Source organism: Pezoporus wallicus, unplaced genomic scaffold, assembly GCF_028554395.1.
Source record: "Pezoporus wallicus isolate ANWC-B61680 ecotype Strahan unplaced genomic scaffold, APGP_CSIRO_Pwel_v1 contig_1181, whole genome shotgun sequence".
Taxonomy (NCBI): domain Eukaryota; kingdom Metazoa; phylum Chordata; class Aves; order Psittaciformes; family Psittacidae; genus Pezoporus; species Pezoporus wallicus.
Genome location: NW_026641428.1, coordinates 5,501,503 through 5,523,580, shown reverse-complemented (window position 1 = coordinate 5,523,580; position 22,078 = coordinate 5,501,503). Strand labels below are relative to the sequence as shown.

The 22,078-nt window shown below is 40.4% G+C and overlaps 1 protein-coding gene across 6 annotated transcripts in view; it reads right to left on the bottom strand.

Moving 5' to 3' along the window:
- Nucleotides 1-3,015: 3,015 nt before the first annotated feature.
- RAPGEF4 (Rap guanine nucleotide exchange factor 4) overlaps nt 3,016-22,078 on the bottom strand; it is a 150,469-nt gene continuing 131,406 nt past the window's right edge. For 4 of the 6 annotated variants that reach the window (XM_057423637.1, XM_057423639.1, XM_057423642.1 and 1 more), the window contains 6 exons: nt 17,915-18,005; nt 15,658-15,708; nt 14,936-15,023; nt 14,540-14,604; nt 6,374-6,428; nt 3,016-4,859 (listed from right to left, as the gene is read on the bottom strand). In XM_057423637.1, the coding sequence (XP_057279620.1) occupies nt 4,732-4,859; nt 6,374-6,428; nt 14,540-14,604; nt 14,936-15,023; nt 15,658-15,708; nt 17,915-18,005 (478 nt within the window). In that variant the 3' untranslated portion in view covers nt 3,016-4,731. The remainder of the gene's footprint in view (nt 4,860-6,373; nt 6,429-14,539; nt 14,605-14,935; nt 15,024-15,657; nt 15,709-17,914; nt 18,006-22,078) is intronic. The other 2 variants (XM_057423638.1, XM_057423640.1) reach the window with 2 other exon arrangements.

Here is a 22,078-nt window from a genome sequence, read left to right as displayed (position 1 = left end):
TTGTGCCTGCTAAACTTTAATGCAGGCTACAGTAAAGAACATTATGATTATTTGAAAAGGCAGGGTGTAATGCATTTCAGATTAACAGTGAAAGAAAAGCTATTCAAGTTAGAGGTTCACTTTGCCGTATCTCTCTCTATGCTGCTTTCCTTATTATCAGTACAAAAAATGAAATGAGAATAGCACATCTTTTAATTTTCTTCCACTATTACCTCTTGATTTGCATTCAGAGCTCCCAGAAGAAATACCACTGAATTCAGAAGTAGTCTATTTAAGCTGCATGATGTTTAAAAATTGCTGGAAGAGGTTAAGGTACTGTATATTATGCAGTTGACCTTACTAAGAAGCTACGCTAACAATTTAGACTTATAATTTTGTTAAAACACTTTCTTAAACCAAAATTCATTATCTCTTTCAGTACCCTGCAGGTTAAACCTTTTGATTTCTCTCTAACTTATTTTGTCAGATTTCTAAATTGTATTTAAACTCCTTGTGCTTAAAAGATTGTTTTGCCAGTCTCTCCTTGAAAAGAGGGGATTTTTTGTCTCTTCGTACCTGGTCTGCAGAGGCGGTGCACCTTCACAGCATTTTCCTTGGCAGGGAAAAACCTCAACCCTCTATCTGCAGAGTCCCGCAAACACATTTGAACTCTTTCATCTGACACTGTTATGTCTTTGTGGCTGATCAGCTTAGAACAAGGTGTCTGGGAAAATACTTTGGATGCTGCCTTTACCAAACTGTTGTAGTCTCCTGGTACGTTGGATTCAGCTCCCTGGATTTAACCTTTGTTCCCTGGTTCTGTGTAGGGATGGCCAACACAGGCCCTGGTCACTGAGAAAACCAGCAAATCCTGACAAAGCATCAATAGTGAAAAGTGCCAGAACAGGGGAGAGCTGAACCCTGTGACTCTTGAGCTTCTGTAGCCCTAAATAGGGGTGTCTGTGCTCTGTACTGCTGCTTGAGCAAACAGAACATCAGCAGTGGAACACCTGTAATGCTGAATGTTTTCCAAAAAGCCCAAGGTGCCCCCACCCTGGCTCTGCAGTCTCCAGCAGTGCGTGTTTATCATGGCACTGCCTCCTGGTCAGCTCTCATATAAAAACTACAGTGCGACTCTGCCAGTGAGTAAAATAGGGTCAGGACTTTGGGGCCTGAGGCCAAGTAGCACAGACCAGCCCTATCAGCACTGCAGGACCTGTGACCATCAGGAATGATTCTCCTTTTGAACAGGTTTCTGTTTTTTTCAGTCCTCAGTGTTGAAATACAGAAGGAGCTGTGCTGCAATGTTTATGCTGTTCATACAAGTGGGCATGATCGAGGTGCGAAGCATTATGGGTCCCACTGGAGAACTGTGGGAGGGGATGGAGACAGGCTGGACAGGCTTGCCATATTCCCCACTGGAAATGATCCCTGGTGCATGCTCCCCCTCTATAATGGCTGGGTGCTCTCAAGCCATTCTAGTTGGCATGGACCAACATCAGTCCAAATGCTACAACTAAAGCAGTAAGGACCATGAGTGGCACAGTGCTTCGGATTGCCAACCCCCTTTTGCTTGGCTGCATTGACAAAGCACCCCAAGCCCAAGCTTGCAACTGGCCCTGAGAGCCAGCAGGCCAGGGGTGTCTCCTCACTGAAACAGGATCAAGCTGTGAATTGCAGCTGCCAGCACAGGATGAGGACAACATAGGTGTTTCGACACTTCCTTGTTTCCCGAGTTCCTATTCATTCTTCACACTATTGCAACAGGTGCTGGGACTTTACACAGCACGAGCAGTGTATTGACTGCTGCCTGCCTGCGGTAAAGTCAATGAGGGGAGCAAGGGAAGCCCAGACTGGAGCCCCGAGCCAGTAGGTAGAGTTATTCATTTAATCTTTAGGTATGTAGACTGTGATCAGCACAACAGCAACTGAGCCACTTGAATAAGTTAGATACAGAAACAGCAACACTCGTTACTTATACAGCACCTTTTATTGGAAGATTAGAAAATGCCAGATACCAGTTTCATAGAGTAGGTAAACTGCATTCATCCGTTCATATGGAGGTGCCATAAAGCCTCTGTCTGTATCACTGGGATGTATCTACACAACAAAGACCATTTGGCAACTTATAAGTAAAACTGTTAGAGGTTTTGAGGAATAAAAGAATAAACCAAGGGGATAAAAACATACTAAACAGATGAAGAATCGGTCTCTGTGCAGAGCCAAGCTGAAACTTGGCAGCTTTATAAACCAGTTAACATAGAAATAAATGAAAGTCCAAACAATAGGAACAAATCTGGAACAAATAAAATCATGACCTCACAAATGTTATAAATTGAAAGTAAAGATAAAAACATCTTTTGAATTAATTGTGTCCCTATAGTTTATTTGACTGCATACTTTGCTTCTGGGAAGATCCCGTATCTGAAAAAGCCGTATGAAGTATATTCATAAAGCAGTACAAACGGAACAATTTCTCACTTGAAATAACAAGACACAAATTTGTCTCTATGTTATTAGCTGGTTATCCTCTGAATCATCCTGAACTTCTAGTCAGACAGCAAAGTTAAAATAAATTATTTCATCATGCTGAAGAATGTTTCTTAACTGTGTAATTCTTTCCTTTGCAGATGGCAGGTACTGAGCAGATAGTGGTTCTATGTGTCAGCATTTCCCTGGTGACACTCAGCTTTAGCAGAATTTATGTTTTGACTAAAAGGATGTGATTATTTGTGCAGATAAAAAAAGAAAATCTTTATGTGTATACTGACTCCACTCAGTCCTGGCCAGTGCCAAGAAAAGTATACACTGTGTCTGACGTGAAATGTACACTATATCAACGAGGTCATCGCTGAAGCTTTATCATGAGATAATAGGTGACACTTCCAATTTCAGGCTTAACCAGCTTTATGACATCTGGCTTCGCAGAGCAGAGCCGGTGTAAATGCAGCAGGGAAGACTTTTGCCATTTGAACATCATCATTTCATTGGCACATGCTTGGCCCCGTCAGTTCTTGCCCAGCACAGTACTCCCATGGAGTGATCAGGCTGGCACAAATGATCTTGGCGAGGAAAGGCTACATGCCAGATCACCTCTTTCCTCAAGGCTGCAGAACCTGATAGACCTCCCTGAGGTGACTGAAGCCAGAGGCCTCTTAAGTGCCCCGTTAGCCTAGGTCTCACCTTGAGTTAGCCTACCTGAGGTAAAATGCTGTCCAACAAAAGGTAACTTGTAGTCCTCTTAATTAGTGACTGAGCAGGACAAATTAGTCAGATAGCTAAATGAAGAATACATCCCTTCTTCATTTTAACCTTTCCAATTTAAATGTTTTCTATGTTTACATGGGATGGTAGGAGCCTTCTTAGAAACTCTAAACAAACCAGCTAATAAAACCATAGTGTTTGGTTTTATTGGTTGCAAGCCCGTCATCCCGTGTGGCAGGGATGGATCTGACTGGCTTTAAACTGGTCACCTGTATCACAATGGTCATTGTCTAACTGCAGTTTCAAGGCCCAGCAAATGACAAGCGCAGTTTGCTTTATCAGCCAATTAACAGCATCAGTATTTATGCAGGAGTGAAGCTGAAAGTGCAAATAAGGCCAGTGACGAGACCTTTCCAGCAATTCCATTTAATGAAGTACTGCATGTTATTTACGGTGAACGTACATCACACAATTCCTACACATAAAATGCACACAAAAAGAGTGACAAAAGCATCACTCTCGTTAACATGCTAAACTAAATAAATAAAACACTTATTTTGGCACAACTGCTATTACATAAATAAATATTGTAGAACAGAACGAATCAACATTTATTTACAGTCTATTGAAAGTGCAAAACAATTGGCTGAAAATGAAGATATTTGTAAATGCTCAAGACCAGAAAATATGTGTTAACCAGCCACAATTAATGATAGCTAAAGTTTAAGGTTTTAATGTCCAGGAAATTATTCTCTTGAAATCTGTTTGTGCATATTGTGCTCTTTTTGAACCAGTCCTTTGCTACCTTTACGCTATGATTTTGACAGCCTTACTATTGTAATGGAATTCTGTAAAAAACTGACTGGTAGTTTAAAAAAAGAAGTAAAATGTAAACACAGGTTAATCTACTCGTCATTCGAAGTGTTTTCAGTCCTGTCAGTTCTCTGAAATGGCCACACTGCTCACAGTAGTAGGCAGTACACTTAAGGTTAGAAATTTTTCTTAGTATCTGTTATATTTCAAATGGCAATACTTCTTAAGTCTTCTCTGAATTGAACTTATTATACCTTGGACGTCTCTTGAACCTACATTCTTACATCAGATGTCTACATGCATCTTCTACTGAGGTCAACAGTAGCTGGGCAAGCTAAACCGGTGATTAGTTTTGGTCCTGACCTGGAGAATAAATCATAAAATACAGATGTTTAATTAGGCAGAAAAACGCTACTTCCCTTAGGATTGTTACAAGCTTTTTGCACATTTTTCGCTAACTGTTCTATTTTATCCTTTGCCTTTTTTATCCATGTGAGAAATCATTTACTATAAAATGAATTAACGGTTCACAACACGGCCACCTGTGCAGCTATAGTGCATATATTCTTCCTCAGCCAAAGTTCTCTGGCAGGCTGGTACATTGTGCGTTGCCTAAGACCTTAGAATATGTTTTTGCTTATTTTTGTAGTGGCAGTGGGGTAGCAGAGAAAGTGAAGTTCTTAACAAGTGACCTTGACAGGATAAAAGATCATTTCTCATCACGGCTTCAAATGTTTATGCTCGACGCGGTTCTAGTCGGTGAGACATCTGTGATAAAGTTCTCTGGTTGTCAATCACATTTAATTGCCGCACATAGCTCCGAACATCCTGATGGTTCTTATTAGTTAGGGCTGCGTCGGGATCTGGTGAAAGAGAAATGATGTAGGATTGATACACTTAAATGAACAAATGCCTGAACAGAATGCAGTAACTCTTTACAAGCTGTCACAGGAAACACCAGATCCTGGTGAGTTAAAAAGAAAATATTTAGGAATCGCTCTCTTTGAAGCCTTTCCTCCATGGCTGAGTGTCTTTCTGGTTCCTACCCACACAAATTAACTTTTTCTCTCAGATATACTTGGCTACATGTCCCCAGATTGATGGCTCTTGGTTACAGTTTTATACATCACCTTACCAGTCAATTGCTATAAATTATATAGCTAACTAGTATGATTTAAAGCTGCCCATCTGGTTTTGAACCAGCAGCTTTCACACGGACTCAGAACTCTATGACTGATTTAAGCCTCCTTTCAGGAAATATTCCCATTTCTAACTCAGCATTAAATATCTGTAACACTGCAGTGCTTTGTGACTGCCCCATTCAAGCTTACCTTATTTAACATAACCTCATTATATCTACTCCAACAATTATGAAATACCACTGAGTTAAAATCTGAGTATCTTCAGCCTCACAGTGAACAGCTTGCAATTCAACAGAATATGTGTTAGGTAACTTAAACTTCTCTAAAAGAAAGATACTGAAGCATCTACTATGTATAAATACACACACAAAAAGCATGGGACTTAGATACGGTACATCTATATACTGACATTTTGTTGTATCATGTATAGTGAAAATCCACTTCCACTTCTAAATATGTGGAGGTCTCACTAGTGCTTAGCACATTAAAATTAAAAGATACATAGCTAGAAAAACTTCAATAGTGGGAGAAAAAATTAAAAAGCTCCCTTATCCCGATCTTCCAGAGTTAAGCTTTGATCCAGACAGAAATAAACTATTTTTATAATAACATATTGTTTTATATTATTTCTTCTGTTCTTTGAGGAAAAGGAACACTGCTGTGTAGCAAAATGAGTGAAGTGCTGAGGAAATGCCAGTGTGACAGGCACAGGCAGTGCACCTAGATGAGATGAGACCCACAGAGCAATCCTGTTTGACCATGCAGCTCTGTCATCTTTCATGGCCTCAAGTAAGTTCTGCTAATTATGCTGACGAACAGGTTTTAAGCTCACCACCTGACGCAGTTATGTCACCTATAAACGTCATGTTTCCGGATTAGTTTCCTATAAAAACAGGGTTTATCCAAGCAAGTATCTTGCATGTATCTGTGTGCTGCTGTCTGCTAGCTTGATTTCAACCACTTCTGAACCCAGTGGCTTATTTCAACAAATTCTAACTTGACAGATGTGTAGAGACCTCACTGATGCTTAGCTCCTTCACATGCTTGGGAAGAGTGGAGGAAAAGGAGCTTATTAGTTTCTTGAAGGATATTTCACCCTGCGAAGCATCGAAGAATCCAAACAGGGAAGAATCACTGAAAACCAGGCTTTTCAATTCTGGTACACACAGAATTAGCTGTAATTACTGTAGCTACTGATGATAACGCTGACTGTGCAGATGTTGTAATACACTTACTGAAAGCTTGGCTTCGGCAGAATTTCACCGTCCTGACAGTGTTGGCAATCATGCGCTGGAAAGAAAAGATGGGATGCAATCAGGGAACAAGCACTGTATTTCATCATCATTTAAACGAAGCACCTAACTGTGCCTCAGTGTGAAGACATATGCCAATAAAAGCAGTCATATGAATGAAAATATAATTTTAATGCTGATACTCTCATGTGTAGGGTGTGATTTGCATTTACACAGGCTTTAAATAAGCGTGAGTGTAATTTACATGTGCTCAGAGAACCCTTACCCTTACTTGGATGCTGTAAAAGGCCTTAACTAAGAATGAAAATCAGACTCTTCAATGTGCATTTCTTTGATAACATCTCACATTCAGAAGTAAAAGGAACATCATGTAGAACAGCTTGGAATAGACACGCGTTAATTTTAAGACCATCAGTTCCTAACAGCAAGGCCATTTCTATAACATATTCAGCAGTCGAAGAGCATTCACCTTTCATATGAATTTGAGTTTAAAATGCAGCCTTCCCAAAAAATGACAGTGTAAAATCAGCATGTGAGAGTGCATGTTCACTGATTCCCTCTGAAAGCGTGCTCAATTCACAGGTGAGAAGGCCACCATTAGAACTGTGGTCATGTAGGCAAGTTTCATCAAACAGAACTGTCAGACAGTGCTCGCTTGCACAAGTGTATCTAACCCAACATGAAAGGGGATTCACTTTTGGTGGACACCTCTACTAGCAATTCACAAAAAAAGTAGAAGTAACTTCAGTCCTTCTTGGCTGTGCTTTCCCTTCAGTAAATAAGCCATTATTTCACTCTGCTAAGAAAATACTCATTAATACATTTCACTCCAATAAATCAGATGCTATTTTACAATAGTTTTAAAGAACAGAAATGAAGTAAGTAATAAAGCCAAACATTTCAGATTTAGTTCTGGACTGCAAAATTGTAACTGGGTTGTGTGATTAGCACCACACAGGTAATACTCCCACCAGTGTGGGAGCAAACTTAGTTGTTCTGCGTAATATCAAATAAACTGAAACTTCAGCAGTAAAACTGAATCCCTTAGCTAGATAGCTTGAGTCAATCACTGTTATAAGGGCAACATTTGTTTTGGTTTCTTTTGCTTAGATTAAGAAAAAGCAGAGAACTACAATGCTATTCCTAATTAGAGTCTAATGTTTGTTCCAGCACTTTAACATGGTCCAACAATTAAAACACAGCTACATCTTTTAACACAGCACACTCTTGCTCCCCAGAATTAGCACACTATTATGATCTGACATTAAAATGATGTTATAAATAAAATGCCTTTGTGAAATCTGTCATTCCAGAAGGGGGAATCACCAATGTAAAATGTTCCTTAACACACACTGAATAATCTAGACATTTTAATGTGCTGACAAGCATACAAAAATGGATATGGCTGGTGGTTTGCATTAAAAACACTAGTGATATATCATGTGCCAAATTTTTGTGGATTACACATTGCATAATCAAATGAATTGCAACTATTCTGAAACTGATCTAAAGTATTTTAATTCTAAAACACAAGTTCCCAAAAGATCTAGGGAATTTGTATATGCATCTGCTTATATTCTTTCTAAAGTCATATGTATTTAGATGTGAAAAATAAGTAGATTTCATGTCAGGGTAATTTTTATCCTATGTTAATTTTTATACCTCTTCAAGCCATTACTACTAGGCAGGTTATCTGAGGCACTCCCCTTGCAAACGTTCTCATATGTGCTTAGCATTAAGCATGTGAATAAGCCCCATTGACTTCAATAGAACCTCTTAAATACTCAAGGATAAGCACCCATTATAGTATCGGATTGAGACAGAACCCACTGCATATTACAGTGTTAGTTATTCAAGTGTAACCCAATCAAATGAAAATCAAAACAACATGAACATGTAAACATGAATGCTTCATAACTCTTACGGTTTCACATTTAGCTGTGTTATGTGATGCTGCTATTTTGATTTACACCATTTCAAAAAGTACTCCCCTAAAATAACTACAAGGAGAGACCGTAAAGTTGAACCGGACCAGCCAACATGATGAAGTTTCAAGAGCATCTAACGCCAAGAGAAGCTTTCCTAAGGACACTTAATTTTTATGAAGATAGCTAGTGTTGTTTGATGTGCCCTCTAGATGGACTGTTAATACACACCCTAAGTTTTCACACTTGTAACTGTTTATGTTTTGCAGCCTCATTTCATGATGAAATTTGGAGCTAGGCTGTAGGCTCAGTGTTTGATTAGCTTAGTGTTAAGCTGCTTAAGTGTAAATTTAGATTTATCAAAAAAGTGTGTTCTGTGGAATCTTTTTACTCTTTTTATTTATGTGGGGAATTGGTTCTGTAAACAAGCATAACATTTGGAATAAGTACTGTAATGCTGTATTGTACGGAAAGACAAAGTATGAGTGTAGCAAAGGTTTTTAAAAAGTTTTCACTATTTCCAAATTTCTCTTCATATGGGCTCTTCCAGGCAAAGGAAACCAAAGTGGCCACGATTTTGTCTGACTTCTGTTTAGAGGCTGAACTGCCTGGTTTCCTTCCGCTGGCTGAAAGGATTCATTTTTAAGAGCTTTGCTTATTCTTCAGGACACTGTCATTCAGTCTGTACATTTTGCAGTATCCTGGCAATGAAGAATCACAAAGGAATAAGGAACTGGATGTTAAGGCAGAATAAAAGGAGAATCTGTGACCAGAAGACAGAGTTACAACCCAGTGAGGAGATTCTGGAGTATTACGTACCCTTGAAAAGCTCCTTTCACATTCCTTTTTTTCCAGCTGCTGTTGTATTGTCTAATATAAACTCAAAAGCACTCCTCTTTGGTAGGTGCACATAAAAACATGAACTGAAAGTGAATTTTCCTTCCTGAATCTTGTAGATAAGTTGGATTTAATTCAAGAAAACTAGAAACATGTACAGAGAAAATGTTCAGATGGAAGTTTAATTGCCAGCTCCTTAAATTTTTTCTTTAAATAGGGGATTACCTCTAGTTAGTGCCTGCAAAAGTTAACCTCTGCTTACTCACTGTGCAAAGAAAGACCATTCTGGAAAATCCATACAAACTTCAATTTGGATTTTTCTGAAATAGAACCAATTGCACAATATGACAAGCAACCACTACTACCAGCATTCTATGTATACACAACAATACACTTTCAAGTTTTACGCAGTTTGGAATAGTGGCAGCAGGCCTGCACATTATCTTCTAATCCATTCCAAACCCAGGTTTCTAAATGTTATAAATATTCATATATGCCATAGAAAACTAGTAAGGGCTTTAGTCACACACTTTTTGCATAATCTTTATGTTCCAAAAATGAAAGAATGTTTGCCCTTTTTTTGCATAAGGATCAGAGTGTGAATTCCCTTTTGTTCATATCCACAAAACCTGAAAACCAGTATGTGCCAATTCTCTAATCCTCATTTGACACCTGAAGGGTGAAGAGGCTTCACAAAAAGAAGTATCAGTGGCCAGCATCATGGCACTGCCTTGTGCTGCTATGGCAGGTCAGCACTTTCAGAGCTCTTTCGTGTGTTCTTAAAGAGATTCATACTCAGTGCTTTCCTCACATTCCTCTCTCCTCTTTCCCTGGCAAGACATAATTCTAGGAAAAGGCTTTGAAATTTTCTTCTAAATATATAGCTATAAAAGCAGTGTTACTTGAATGTTGCCATGTACTCCACTGCAGGTTGTAGTTTGTCCCTTAGCTGCTAAATTATACGCATAGGAACTAATACCACTGGCAGATCTGGGGGCTGTCCTTCACCTGAAAAGAGGGTCATTAGTGGACCTAAAAGACAAATATGTATTTTAGATCATAAACTGCGTTTGCTGTCTACTGCCATCTTTTAATCTTTCACCTATTTGCAGCTCTCAAAATGTCCTCAGCTGGCAAAACTACAACTACAGCTTTTTTAAAACTTTAGAAGCCTATTCATTCCTTGTTCCTCTGTGACAATCATGTCTTCAGTTTTTACACAGATGGGTCTTCTAAGGCAGCACCTACAACCAACATTGACTGTCAACTCATAAGTGGAGAAAAGATGAAGGTAGTTTTTACTACGTAAGGTCACAGAGCATATGCCAGCATTGAAGGTACATCTGAGCAGCGCTGCTGTGGAAACAGCTTGTACCTTATCTCCATTAGCTTCTTACAGGGTGCCACCAGGACACAGTGAGTTAAGACCTTCAGTACTTCTCTAAAACCATGTCTTGTTTGGTATTGAAGACAAAACCTTTTACTAAAGACTTGTATTACTAATACCAGTAATGTCAACTTAGTGACAAAAGTATAAATAACACGTTCCAGGCTGATTTTAAGGCCCAATGCTTGTTTTCTCCAACTCTTCTCTTCTCCCCCCTTGCCTCATGCAATAAATGGCATAGTAAAGAGCACAAGTACAGTGCAAACACAAACAGCACACCTATTTCTGACATGTTCAATATTGTTTTCGCACATCTTGCACAGACCAAACGGGTTCGCTTACAAACTTCCCTATTTACACACAGTTGTGGCTGTACCATACACACACTATTCTCTCCCCTGGCTAGCTGTCCCTGCCCTCCCACTCCTCACAGCCTCATCCAAGTAAGAGACTCCATGGAGATCAGGAGATAGGGAAGGGGAGGAAGGAGCATCCAAGGCATCATCAGGTAAAGCTCCGCAATGCTCTTCAGAGTGATGTCCCCCCTTGCTGCTGACACCACAGTTCTGTCAGTACACCCCTGAAAAAGACCAATTTATAGGAAAGTGTAACAGGAAAAAATTGACTCAGTCCCTTTCCTTTTTAGCTTGACTTGCTAAAAAACCTACGCTAATGTAATTTAACACCATCTGTCTCTTTTTCCCTTCTTCTCTATATATTTTTGTCAAATCTTTAAAAAGAACCCAGAGTTTTCAAACATAAGAAAGCTCCTACCAATTTTCTGTGAAAATAGATGGCTGTGAACAAGAGGAAGATTGTCTAAGTGCCTTCTCCTGTCTCCTTCAGGGAAAAGGCTGTAGTGCAAGTTCCTATGTTATGACAAAAGCCTATTCACACAGAATTCCCCAGCCATGAAGAAACTGCACAAGCCCCAGCCACGAGGAGAGCTCTGAGCAGAGCTTAGGCAGCCATGAAACACAAACGTTCAGGGAACAAGGCCTCGCCGTTCCTGGCACTCAGAGAACTCCTGGCTCAGACACTGTCTGAGGGCTCCTGCATGTTTTAAGATGCATCGTTTAATACAAATAATAACAGAAACCTCAGAAAACATAAAAGACTTAAAGGAAGCTGTTTCAGCTGCAGAGATGCCACTAGATCAAACTTCTACTTTTGGCTGCCAGTTACAGGAATAAAGTTGTCAGCAGCACATCAGCTGTCGGGATCAGAGCTCTGTGGTGAGAATGCAGACATGATGCCAGAGGCTGTTCTCTGTTTCATCACTGCTTACATGAGAGTCGGGGGGACCCAACTCCTCTGGTGGCAAGTGGCACCAGCAGTGGCAGCTACCCAGATATTTTTATTCGTAAGCTTCAGCAAGCATCAAAGTTAGGATTGATCAAGGGAAATCATTTTCCAAAGAACAAATATGTTTTAGACAGATCAGTAAGAGTGGCTCCCAGCTATATTCAGAAGTACCTCTATGTGCTGACAGAATATCATGCAGCACAGCAAACAGGCAGAAAACAAATGGCAGGACTTGATTCCTGTGAGGAAAACTGGTTTCTGCATTTCTCCTGAAATAACAGAATAGCAGAATAACATCACAGATTTACCTTGAGTTTATACTTATGTAAAAGAAAGCTGAACTTATCTGAGAGGTATCTGGCTGAGTGGTCTTGTCTTCACCAGTTAATATCTGGCAATTATGTGTGGATATGACAGTTGTAAGCTTAACACAAGTAGGCGGTAGCAACTGAGGTTTAACAGTAGGCTTTTCTTCTTTCCTTGACCTGATGACACATGCAAAAAAGCTAAAAACTGCCAGGTCCACATCAGGATTTGAATGCATTATGTGGGTGGAATCTGAATATATGTTGCTTTGAAGAGCTATGGGTTGAGCGAAGCAGTAAAAAACATAGAAGCATGCAGAATAGCTAATGAAGGACATTAAAAAGGCAAAAGATATACTTGTAGTAAGGCCTGGAGAAAAAGCAGAGTGGGCTTTTAGGTAGACCACTAACTGAAGAAAGGTTTAGAATACTGAGAAAGGAGAACATTTCCCTTTCTGTTGTGTGGAGGAACATAAGACATTATATTGATTCATTGAAAAATGTATAGCATCAAAAATACATTAATCAGTCTTCACTTACCTCTCCTAAAGGACATGCTCAAAGCTCAGATTATTAATCAAAATGGGTGCTATTACCTTCATGCAGTATGCAACTTTATTTAAAACTTCTGGGTGCTAGCAGTAAATCCACGTTCTACAGATAACACATAGAAGATAAGGCAATGCGCAGACTAGGGTGAAGAGGGCAGACCTGCTGCAGCCTAGCTATAGATCTGTTTAAGCTGCTATAAAGTTCACTCCTGGCCTTTGGAGTGCCAAGTTGTAGTACAGAGTGGTGCAGAACCATTTCTAAATGACAAGCCTGGGTTGAACTTCTGTCTATGGGCAAGTATTCACAGGAGAGCTCCTGCCTCCTGTAATAGCTTTTACACATATCAGGCATAAAGAACAGCCTGAGGCATACAGCTCTGTGGCTGCTGAAGTACCGGCTCTTCTGGCTCAGGAGATGTTAAGTAGGCCAGGTGAGGAGGTGAGGTGGACAACATCGAGCCAGCCACACAGCCATGGCTATAGCAATGCATCTGCCTTCCCTCCCAGTCTGGAGGTGCTCCAACCAAGTCTGAGATCCCTTCGTGTTCCCCAAAATATTTACTGCTTACACTAATACGTATATATATCTATCTATCTAATTAGAATAGGGAGTCCAGGAAAAAATCCTTTCTGCAGGTAGAAGGCTCACGGCCTGTGGAAGGAGATGGCAACACAGTCTGAGTATGCAATTAGGGAATGTTATTATTGCAAACTGAGGTCAGGCCCTTACTCAGGCATTAGTACTTCCATTTACTCACAAAAGAGTCTCATCCTAGTAGACAGGTATTTTCACCCTAGGACAGAGGCTGTTCTGGAGCTATAGAGTAAAATCCAAGAGAAGAATTCACTCAGAGTGACAATGACTTTTCTGTAAATTTTTCTGAACACCTGAAAGTCCTCCTTCCCTGCCCCCCCCCCCCCCCCTCAGTACCAGTGCTCAGAAAGTAAGACAAAATCCTCTGCAATGCTGTGGAAATAACCATGGAGTGGTTCTGGGTACTGTAGTACTAAGAATAAGCAGATATAGGTGCCAGAGTAGATCTGCTCCAGCTCCTGAATGGAACTTTACTGCCAGAACACTAAGTCAGTTTTGGTTTCGCAGTGCAGCTGCTCATAGATGGGCTTGGCTAACCCTGGTTCTCAGATGTAGGTGTCATTAACCACATTAATTAAGAGCATGACCTTAACAATCAAAAGAAAAGGCTTCTCACTGCTAAAAAACTTGAGTTTCAGTTGAGATTTCTGCCATGGGAAGTTGCCTGCCTGCAGCGTTTGACAGCAGCATTTCAAATTATGGGAGCTTAGGTGCAGGATTTAAAATAAATCAGATTGACCATAGTCTAACCCTCTATTATCGATCCCCCCTTACCAATATGAAAGCAATCAAATCACCAAAGTTTTCTTTCACTGTTAAAGGAAAGAAGAAAACAAGATGATGTGCAAGTTTTGTATTAAAGCTGCTTTCATTCTCTGAGGAGCAATGCAGAATTATCCCCGCCTGAGGCAGCTCAGTCCAGTTTGAAGAAACAGCAGTTAAAATCTGAGCTTGGTCCCAAAATGGCTGTTAAAAACTGTCTCTAGCAGCTCTGCTTCCTGTTACTGCTGCTGCCTCTCCTAGGAAACATTTTGGCTATGAATGGCCCAGTGGGCAGTTTCTTCTCCACCTCTGTGAGGTTTTCCAGAAACCCAGAGGTCCCAGGCGCTGTGCACAACACAGACTATTTTTGCCAGCTCTTGGTCCTGCCTTCACTTTCTCTAACCCTGGAAATCATTGTTGAGAAGTTCCCTCTTGAAGAGATGAATAGGGAGGTCTTTCATTCAAAGTGTGGCATACATACCATTTTTTCGAAGTTTACTAGATTGTCAGCGAATGTCTTGTTTCCCTCATGAGTGAACGTCATGTCTGGATAGAAATAAAAGCCACATAAAAGCCCATTACTGAATCATGGTCATACAAAACAGCAGAACATTTTATCTATCCCTTAGAAAAATCAAAGCAACTATAAAACATTTAGTTTTTAATTTGCAGCATTTCTGAGACTAGTAAAATTGAGGTATGATATTCAGATGTACTAAAGCAGTTTTTCTTGTCTCTGTGCCATGCTTTTTATAATGGAAAAAGATCATACCTCACACTGAGATTGATTTTTGCTTTTTTTTTGCTGCTACTCTTATTCTTCAAATATTTGACAAATAGCTTTCAAGTTAATAATTCTGGTAACATCCAAGCCTACCTTTCATAAGTAGTGGCATGAAAGGAATTATTGGAGGGTCCAATTTAGCTACAGTTAGCCTGTAGGCCCTATGGTTTCTTGATGGATCCTTAAGAAAAAAGAGAAATCAAATAATTACTAATATGTATTATTATAGTATCAAGACACTGTATGCATTCATTTAGATGTCATGGCATTTATTAAAATCATTATTTTCTCCTGTGGCTTTAAAAGTGTATCTGCAAACTCAGATGTCTTTCATCAGTCTCCCATAGAACTTAATGATGAGAACACAGCCACTAAACACAAACATTTTTCATGCCGAATAGCAAGGTAAGGTATGACTACAAAAAAATGTTCATAAGAGGAACCACACATTTCTCTTCCCTCCTTGCAGTTGCAGATCCAGTTTTGCTTATGTTGTAACACTAAAACGTAATGCCTGGAAAAATCCAGGTTGGAAAATATAATTTCCCATATGTACTATTGGCAAACATGTGATAAAGCTTTTCTGAGTTCCCAGATTAACTTTGAGTGGTACATAAGTTCTCACAGAGTAGGTTCCTAAGAGTATAATTTATTAGTCATACATACTTGTTTTAGCAGCTCTAAAATGGGATCATAAACTTCTTAAAGTCAAACAAGGACATATAAAATGTTCTGAATCAAGGAATTCAAATCAGTTACTCAGAAACTGAATTAGCTCAGATTGTGCATAGAATAAGGGATCCATTGCTATTCACCATTAAGCTTTCAAACTCTGCATAGATCTTCTTGAACTTGCTTGGAAGTTTCTGTTAATAAAAACAAAAATAGAAAACCTTAATTAAATCCAATTTGTGTGATAATTTTACTGTAAATTCTAGTTCCTTCTACAACACCCTAAGTCAGGAAAGAGCTCTTTTTGCCAGATATTTCTAACAATGTGCTAATCTAAAATACAACACGTTTCCTAGCAACCAGATTATAAATAGAGACAGGACCAGCCATGAAACCTGGATCTTGATTTAAACCCCAACTTGAATTTACTCCTTTGGGATGTTCAGATTCAGATTTTTGTTTGGCACACATCGCAATCACTGAATTCAGAATGCACATGAAAGTTCAAGTCAGTGGTTTCAGGACATTACTGATTATAGCCTATCTGAAAACATAATTTACACACAGCTTATGTAGGGGTAGCTCAGCTTAATTATTCATACCTATGATGAACTGCCCTTGCAACATTCAAATCCATGCCTGGGCATTTCCAGGAGACTTTTTTGGTCATGCTGATGTATCATCAACTATTGCTTAAGTTCTTGACATGCCCAGCTGCCAGCTGCCTTCTGGGGTATAAATTAATTAACAGTTTTTCAGTCCACAATACCTATGCAAATTACTCATGGTCAGTTGATCATGCAGTGATTAGGATGAGATTGGCTTTACTACATATTTTCTTTCCCTATCGTGTTGTGTTATAAGTATTAAATAATTCTACTATGAAGATTATAAGATACGTTACGAATTAGTTTCGGAGATCACAGTAATGTTTTATCCACACCCAGACTATGTCAGCTTTCTAGTTTTAATAAGAAATTTCTCTATATTTGCTGATTAAATCTGACTATTACTGGCAGCGGGTAACACTAAAAATTAATAGAGACTTTATAGCACAGAAATGATTTTTTGCACTACTTTCTACATTTGGAGTGTGTACCCTAGCAAGCTATTTACACTGTGCCACAGCAAGGGCCTAATTTTTAATGATGTGTGTCAACAACTGTGTGCCTAGTTTGCATATGCATGCAGATTAGGTATTTCTGAAATAAGTGGTATAATTGGACATTTGCACCTGCAAATATCTAATTTGTGCATGCAACTACTGTAAATGCATGATAATATAACAAAAATCAGGTCTTGATATGTTTGTTTTTAAGTATAGTCTGTCTATCTATCTGGCTAAAAATCAAGCTGAAGAGATTCTCTTGATGAACTGAGTACCCTACATAACCACAGCGTGGTAACATTTCATACCCCACACCTACAAATGATCTGTGCCACTCCAGCGCAGACCCTGCAACCACTTCAGATCGTTGTATGTAGTATATACATTAAATTCTCTCTTCTCTCTTCATACTACTCCTGTACTAACTCAGATCTCCCAATTGCTCCTCTCAGTAGTCACAAATGGCCATTATTTTGAGAAACCGATTTGCAAATCCTGGCCTTTAGCACTGATTCTGCATGCCACTTGCAACATGTGCTATTAAAAACTAGGCTGGTGTCTTCTCAGATGTGTAAGTCTGATCTCCCATTTCAGTGCGCTTTTCAAAAGGTGATCACATTTTGGGGTCTCAGTTGCATCAATGACCTCAGTCATGATTTTGAATCTCTAATGAACAAAATACGTGCACATTCAGACCTGCACTGCTTTGGACAACCACCATGTTCTTAGTGGTTACATGTGCTTACTATCTCATCCTGATGGACGTTTCACCCTTCTTATATACTTACATACAAAAGAGCAAAGCCACAGAAAAAGGTGGAAGCTCTGAGAATGAAAACTCAACTGACAGTAAGCAGGGGAATGTCAGAGAAAAAAACGAGACCTGATTAGGACAAACCCACATTTTAATAGGGCAATAGATTCCATATGGAGATCAGAAAATACTATGTATAAACAGGGGATGGATTTTAGAGAAGTATCTATGGAGTGATCTCACTGAATGAGTCAGAGGATGGGCTGATCTGAGAGGTTAACTGGCTAACTTGCTCATCCTGTTGGGCAGTTTGGCGCATCTGCAGAAGCTGCTGTTGTCACTCTTATGAACTGCTTGAGTATTTAACACACCTACGGGCATACTGTCTTACTAATAAAAATTGTCAGCCTAAGCTAAAGGAGCTGAATTAGTAGATCTAATTATTATCAATAATAAAGGCCCAAGTCATGTTTTTTTGCTAACTGAAAGCACAAATTCCAGTCAAACTTCTTGGAATTGGATTTTAATGAAGACTTACCTCCCATGTTAACGAGAGACGGCTCACAGCCACATTGCTCAGTCCCATAATAATAGCAAAAAAGGAATTCAGATTTTTGTATTCCTTACAGCTGAAACACAAAGAACCAGGTTTTAAGTTGTATGTATCAGTCAGGGCAGAAGTACACATGACAACCTTAAGAGAGCTGAACCCATGCATCTAGCATAGATCGACTGAATTTAGGCAGCCCTGGCCTTACATGCCTGCAGCACACCGCTTCACCAACGTGTGAGTAATTCACCACGCTCTGGAGGTTCCTTTCCCCTCTCTCCTAAAATGACCTCCTGCTTCCACTTCACTGGGTGACAGCTTCTGCAAGGACATTAGAGTCTCTGAAGCTCCACCCTGCCCAAAAACACAGCCCTAGAACACAAACTAGGCTCAATTCAGTTCTAACTAGGACTTGTAGATTCTGGAACACTTCAGGACGTTTCATGCGAAAAACTGCCATTCATTATCAGCATCATTAAACAGGTCCTGGATATTAGGAGCTCTAGATCATGCTTAATCCCTAATGCAAAAGAGAAATTTTGTTAACATCAGGAAAAACTGGAACACGTAGCTGAGTATTATGGAAGATCCAATACACCATATGCAGGAGTAGACACATCTGACAGGAACAGCCCACACAACTGCTCAGCTGGGACTGCATCAGGTGGCTCATTGTCTCGATGGGAAGGAAAGAGAGAGAACAAAGCCTGTATCTCATAAATCTGTGTCTCACTAGGTTCCTGCAAATAATTTTCTTTTTCACAACATTTGCCAAGATCTGATTTCAGCACCTCAGTCTGCTGGGTTTTTTGCTGTTTCCTAAGAAAACCTCCACAAGATTCAACCTATGATTCTCAGATAGCTTTTTCTTTATTCATTGCTGAAGCTCTTAGGCTCCTCTGAGGAATCCTCAGCTCCTGACGAAATCAGTACAATCATCAATCCTAGTGGTGGACTCCATAACTGCCACATCACTCTACTGTTGTTCTGTTCTTTCTCTCCCTCCATTTCACCAGACTCAATGTATTGAGTGGGTGAGTTCTGTAGATCGAGCCTTGCTTGTGCCTGCCCTGTGTGAACACCGAGTGTGTGAGAAGAATTCTCCCATCTGATGGTCTGTTTGTTGGACACTGCTGCCCCCTCAGATCTTCCGGCAGAGCTGCTCATACAAATTCTCCCACATCAGATTAGGGACAGTGAGGAAGATTAGCCAACTTATTCTGACTAGGGCAGGTCAGGGGATGCCTCGTTAGAGGATCTGATGGGAGATGAGGATGAAAAGCAGCCAGGACAGGCTGCGAGTGATAACCTCTTCCCCAGGCACAACTAAATCCAGGATGGGATATCTGTCCACAGCCTGGGACAGTGAGAATAAATTGTGGCACTGAGAAAATAATTAGTACTACGCAGCAGTGGTGCTGAAACACGGTAGGCAGCTGCAAATGCATCTACAATATGTAATTTCAATCTCATTTTAAAAAGGGAAAGTTTAGCCAAACACCTGTTAAGTAATGTAATTTAGAATTTAAAATCCATCTAGATGTATGACATTCTACATCAAATATTCTGTAAATTCTACAGGCTCTACACTAAATAACTCAGTTCCAGATAGAGGAGCACTGTAAGGTAGTAGAAACAGCGCTGCGTGGCTCCACTGCATATATGCTGCCTGTAAAATGTCAGAAAGTGGATCCTCCAAAGCATCACCGTGTGCACAGAGCAGAGGTCCCTCTCTGCCTCCCAGAACAGTCTGTACTGGAAAAATCTTCCTGTAAGTAAGAACCGTGAAAATACAAATGTGCACACACTTGTCTCCAACACAACTACGCGTGCTTAAAACCTCTCAGTACTTACATGAGCATATTGCTCCTGGCATTTTCTCTGTGAACACACACCCTTAAAAACTTCTTACAGGCTCCTTGGGCTTATAACATATGCATGTGTATAGAAAGAATGATTTTCAGCAACTGAATGGGAGCGTCTGAGTATAGTGATACATAAGAAGGTTTCTAAACAGCCTGTGGTATATATACAAAGCGTAAATACGTGCAAACCCGGTTTGCACATATCCATGAGCATGTGTGCAAGTACATCCTAGAAGGCCTTTCTGATACAATTAATATGGGAAGAACTCACTGTAGGAAACATAGTTCACTTTTCCCCTTTGTTTGAAAGTTTAATCCTACAGTTACTGGAGAAAAGAGATGAACCTGGTAACCTCTACATTCTTTCCCTGCAGATGCGAAGACAACAGCAGCTCCCAGAACTGAAAGCACACGTACACAGCACTTGGAGCCAGCACTTGGCATTGTGCTTGCCCGCACAGACAGGGAGCACACATCACAGGGTGCGTGGGGTGGCAGGCACAGAACAACGTGCCTTCTGCGATGGCTCCTGAGCCCCAAGGTACAGAACTGAAACAGGGCTCTCAGCTAGCTTTGAAAATCAGTATGCGCAAAGCACCTTGTTACCATCAGTCATGCCTAAAATTAATGCAGCACTGAGCTGTTCTCCCCAAACACTTTTCTGAGGAGCCTAGTGCTTCTAGGTAGGGTACGGTTCTCATTAGGTCTCTTCACAAGCAAAACTTCCTCGAAAGCCCCCCTGCTTCAAGGCCTGGGCCCACATCTTTTGATCCAGTTCCTTGCCTTTTTGTCCCACTAACTTCAGTGCACTTGTGTTTGTTTTACCTTATGCTGTGGTACCTGTTCCCATGGCAGCACTGCATGTGCTGAGGGCAGCAGCCTGCCAAACTTCCCTGTGGCCTTTCCAGCCGCTGCAATTCAACCTGCCTGCTCCGTCTGCACGGAGGAAAACCTTGTGCCTTGCATTGCTCTGCTGGTAGGAGACAAAGAGGGCTCAGCAGAGCAGACTTCTTTTAGCTGTTTATTTTTAGCATTGTAGTGATACCAGAAACATGGAAGTAAACAGGAGGTTGTCAAGCTGTTGTAAATAGCATAGGATTAAACCCATGACACTGAGGAACCCACAGGCGAGGGCAGTTTATTAAGGAGATATTTAACTGTAATTTTTAGGATAGTTGATTTCAAGTGTTTATGGAAATGACTATTGTTTCTTAATTTGCCACATTTCAACGTTTTCCCGTTTCATGCCTGAGTTCAGAACAAACCCAGATGCCTCTGTGTGCGGGTGCCAGTGCCCTCTCCTGGACACAGCCCGCAGGCCGGCAGCTTGCTTCCCAGTTCCTCTCTGCAGAATGACATAATGCAACATGCGGTATATATGTTTTTAGAAACTAGAGAGGTAAATTCTGTCCTCTGTTCTGAATATAAGCCTGGTCCTGCGTGCCCACCACTAGAGTTTGAAATTGTCAGCTTCGACCAACGGTAATTTGACCAGAGAGCCCAAAGCAGTTCCCAGAGGAAGCCGGTACTGGCAGAGCAGGGTCCTTCCCAGAGAAGGTAGGCACGCTGATGCAGAGTGCTGATGTGAACCCTGATTTCAGCTATGTGGAATTACTAACTGGGAGGAGGGTGGCACACAGCTCTAATAGTAACCTCTTCCTTCACACAACTACATTCAACGATACCAACTTATGGTTTAACTGCAAGTAAGAATTTCTTTGTTTGGCAAGACTGTCTAATGGCCACAGCGTCCAAAGGCGTAGACACTTACACAGGCAGTTCCTCACTGCACACCTCAGCCAACTGTTTGTTCCGACAGTGATGAATGCAATAAATACACCATGGACTGCAAAGTAAGGAAGCAGGTAACAGTGATATAAAACTACAGCTATGCAGGGGGCAGGAGCACGTCCCTGCTTCCTCTCTGTCACACACTTGCTTCAGTGATAAGGAGTCAAGGCCAACATCTTTGGCATGAAGTCTCCAAGGAGTTTAAGTCTTATGAAGAATGAAATGAAAGAATAGAAAAAAGCAAGAACTGCCTGCTATCCAAGTTCAGACCCAGCAGTTAGTAACAAAAAAGGATATTCTTGCTGTTGTATTTTCAAACAAAAGTATTAGAAAAATATCCCAAGAAGCCTGAAGGTAACATAAGCCTCATCATCTCCATACTACATCTCTTTGCTCTTCCCTCTTGATTTTCCCACTCAGAGCAATTCTGAGAAGAGTCTTCCTGAACAGCACCAGAAACACTGCTGTTCTCAGGAAAATTAAGGCTCAATTTTGT